General features: G+C 21.2%; 2 protein-coding genes across 2 annotated transcripts in view, besides 7 other annotated features; one reads left to right on the forward strand and one right to left on the reverse strand.

Annotated features, from left to right (window-relative positions):
- The window catches only part of EDI_046310 (poly(A) polymerase cid, putative), a gene marked incomplete at both ends in the record, with an annotated part of 1,461 nt that extends 164 nt beyond the window's left edge, over positions 1 to 1,297 (reverse strand). Inside the window, one exon of the mRNA XM_001733405.1 lies at positions 1 to 1,297. This exon is cut by the window's left edge and continues 164 nt beyond it. Within this exon, the coding sequence (XP_001733457.1) occupies positions 1 to 1,297 (1,297 nt within the window).
- Positions 668 to 712: a sequence feature (AT_rich).
- Positions 868 to 929: a sequence feature (AT_rich).
- Positions 934 to 991: a microsatellite.
- Positions 1,161 to 1,181: a sequence feature (AT_rich).
- Positions 1,298 to 1,324: 27 nt separating the features above from the next.
- Positions 1,325 to 1,366: a microsatellite.
- A 3-nt stretch (positions 1,367 to 1,369) lies between these two features.
- Positions 1,370 to 1,403: a sequence feature (AT_rich).
- Positions 1,404 to 1,498: 95 nt separating this feature from the next.
- Positions 1,499 to 1,531: a sequence feature (AT_rich).
- Positions 1,532 to 1,915: 384 nt separating this feature from the next.
- Positions 1,916 to 2,170, forward strand: part of EDI_046420 (uncharacterized protein) — a gene marked incomplete at both ends in the record, with an annotated part of 1,395 nt that continues 1,140 nt past the window's right edge. The window contains 2 exons of the mRNA XM_001733406.1: positions 1,916 to 1,985; positions 2,157 to 2,170. The exon at positions 2,157 to 2,170 is cut by the window's right edge and continues 1,140 nt beyond it. Of these exons, the coding sequence (XP_001733458.1) occupies positions 1,916 to 1,985; positions 2,157 to 2,170 (84 nt within the window). The remainder of the gene's footprint in view (positions 1,986 to 2,156) is intronic.

Raw genomic sequence — 2,170 nt, forward strand, 5'->3', positions numbered from 1 at the left:
TAAAAGAAATAGAATTTAATTTATGAGTTAACGAATCTTGTTTTAATTGAATATAATTTTCAGGAGAAGATAATTGAATAAAAAGAATTCCACCAATTGACTGTTTTATATAATAAGAAATAATAATTGATGGATTATATTTTTTTAATTCTTTAAGAACTGAATGAATTGTATTATTAAATGAAGCAGCAAAAACAGAAGAAGAATTTATATGAATTTGTTTTTGATAGAATGAAAGATAACAGTTTTGTAATTGTATTAATTGACTATCAAATCTTCTAGTTAAATTCAAGAAAGGAAGGAAAGGAGATAATATAGATAAATGAGAATTAAAAAGAAAAGAATTATTTGATTTAAAGAAAGAAGGATTAATAGCAATTAATTGAGAATAGTCAAAAGAAATATAAAAATGAAGAAAATGGATGAAAAGATTTTTTAAAGAAATAGAGTCCCAAATGAATCTATACTTAGAAAAGCAATAATAACAATCATACCATATTACATTTTGCTTATCACATAAAGATGAGTATTTATGAATTATATGTTGTTTTGTACATTGTTTATTTATATCATTTTCATTTTGTAATTCAGGTAAATAATCATTTTGAATAAGAAAATTAATAACTAATAATATAATTGTAAAACTATTAAACATTCCATTTTTTGGATTAATTAATTTATTTTCTTTATGAAATTGTTTAATATAATAAATGAAACTTCTAATTTTTGGATGTATTGAATAATATGTTTTAATTAATTCACTATTATACCAACCTTCATAATTATTAATTGAAATATCAATTTCATAACCTTTTATTTTACAATTAATAATAGGAACTAATGCTTTGTCTATTATTTGAATATCAGTAATAATTTTATTTAAATCATTTGAAGTATTATTTAATATTTTAAATATTTGATAAATAATTGAAATATTATTATTTTTATTTATATTATAATATTGTTTAATTATTTCATCATTATTATCATTTTGACTGTATTTAAATAAATTAGGTTTGTCTTTTGTTAATATTGTTACATCAATATCTGATTTCCCATCAAAAAAATCAAAATACGATGATCCGTATGGAACAATTTCTCCTTCTACTTTAATTATTTTATTTAGTTCTTTAATAATTCCTTCAATAGGTATTCTTTTCATATTATTTTTTAAATAATTACTTTCAATACTTTCTTTTTCTGTTTTAATTAATTTTTTGTGTTCTTGAAAAGACTCGTTTGAATTTATTTCAATAAGTCGTTGAAAATATTCATGAAATTGTTCTTCTTCTCCCATGTTCATATTTTATTGTTGGTTTTGCTGTTTTTTTTTCTTTTTTTTCCTTTTTTTATTTTTATTTGTTTTATGTTATATATATTATTTCAATAAATATTTTTTATTTGAGTTTTATTCTTACAAAGTGGTATTTTGTCATCAAAACAACTTTTAAACAAATTCTCGTCAAGTTTTTTTAATCACACAGAACAGAAAACAATGAATATATTAATTATTTTGAATAAAAATATATTTGAAAGGAGATTAAAAAGTTTTTTTAGAAAAGAATGATTTAAAAAAAATAATATGAACTAAAAATAATTACAATGGAAGAACCTAAAAGAGAGTTTCACTTTATCACACAGAAACGAACAATATTAACACTTCCACAACGAGACTTTTCAAGTCAATTTGTAAATGCAAGGAATGGATATAGAACAGTTGAACATCAACGAACAGAAAAGATAAGTGGAATAATTAACCAAATAATTACAACAAAACAAATACCACAAAAAACTGAATGGAGTTTTTCAGTTCAAACATGTGGTAATTGTGGAGGAACAGTTATTGGGGGAATAACATGTTGTGCATGTGGAATATATATTTGTTCAAATTGTAGACAAACATATACTATTGATAATGGGAATTATGATATCACATTATGTATGTTATGTTCAGAATGTTTTGAACGAATGCAACAAACGAATTGGTTTGAACAAAAAATTAAAGAAGGAGAAGAAAAAGAAGTAGTTTTAATACATTTAAAAGTAACAAAAACATTATTATTATTTGATGAAACATTTAGAACAATGAAAGCATTTGAAGGAGTAGAAGGATTAAATGATGAAAATTTTTTAAAAGAATGTAAAGAAAGATTAAGAGAATTTCAAATTG

This window comes from Entamoeba dispar, genomic scaffold (assembly GCF_000209125.1).
Source record: "Entamoeba dispar SAW760 scf_1105229461821 genomic scaffold, whole genome shotgun sequence".
NCBI lineage: Eukaryota > Evosea > Mastigamoebida > Endamoebidae > Entamoeba > Entamoeba dispar.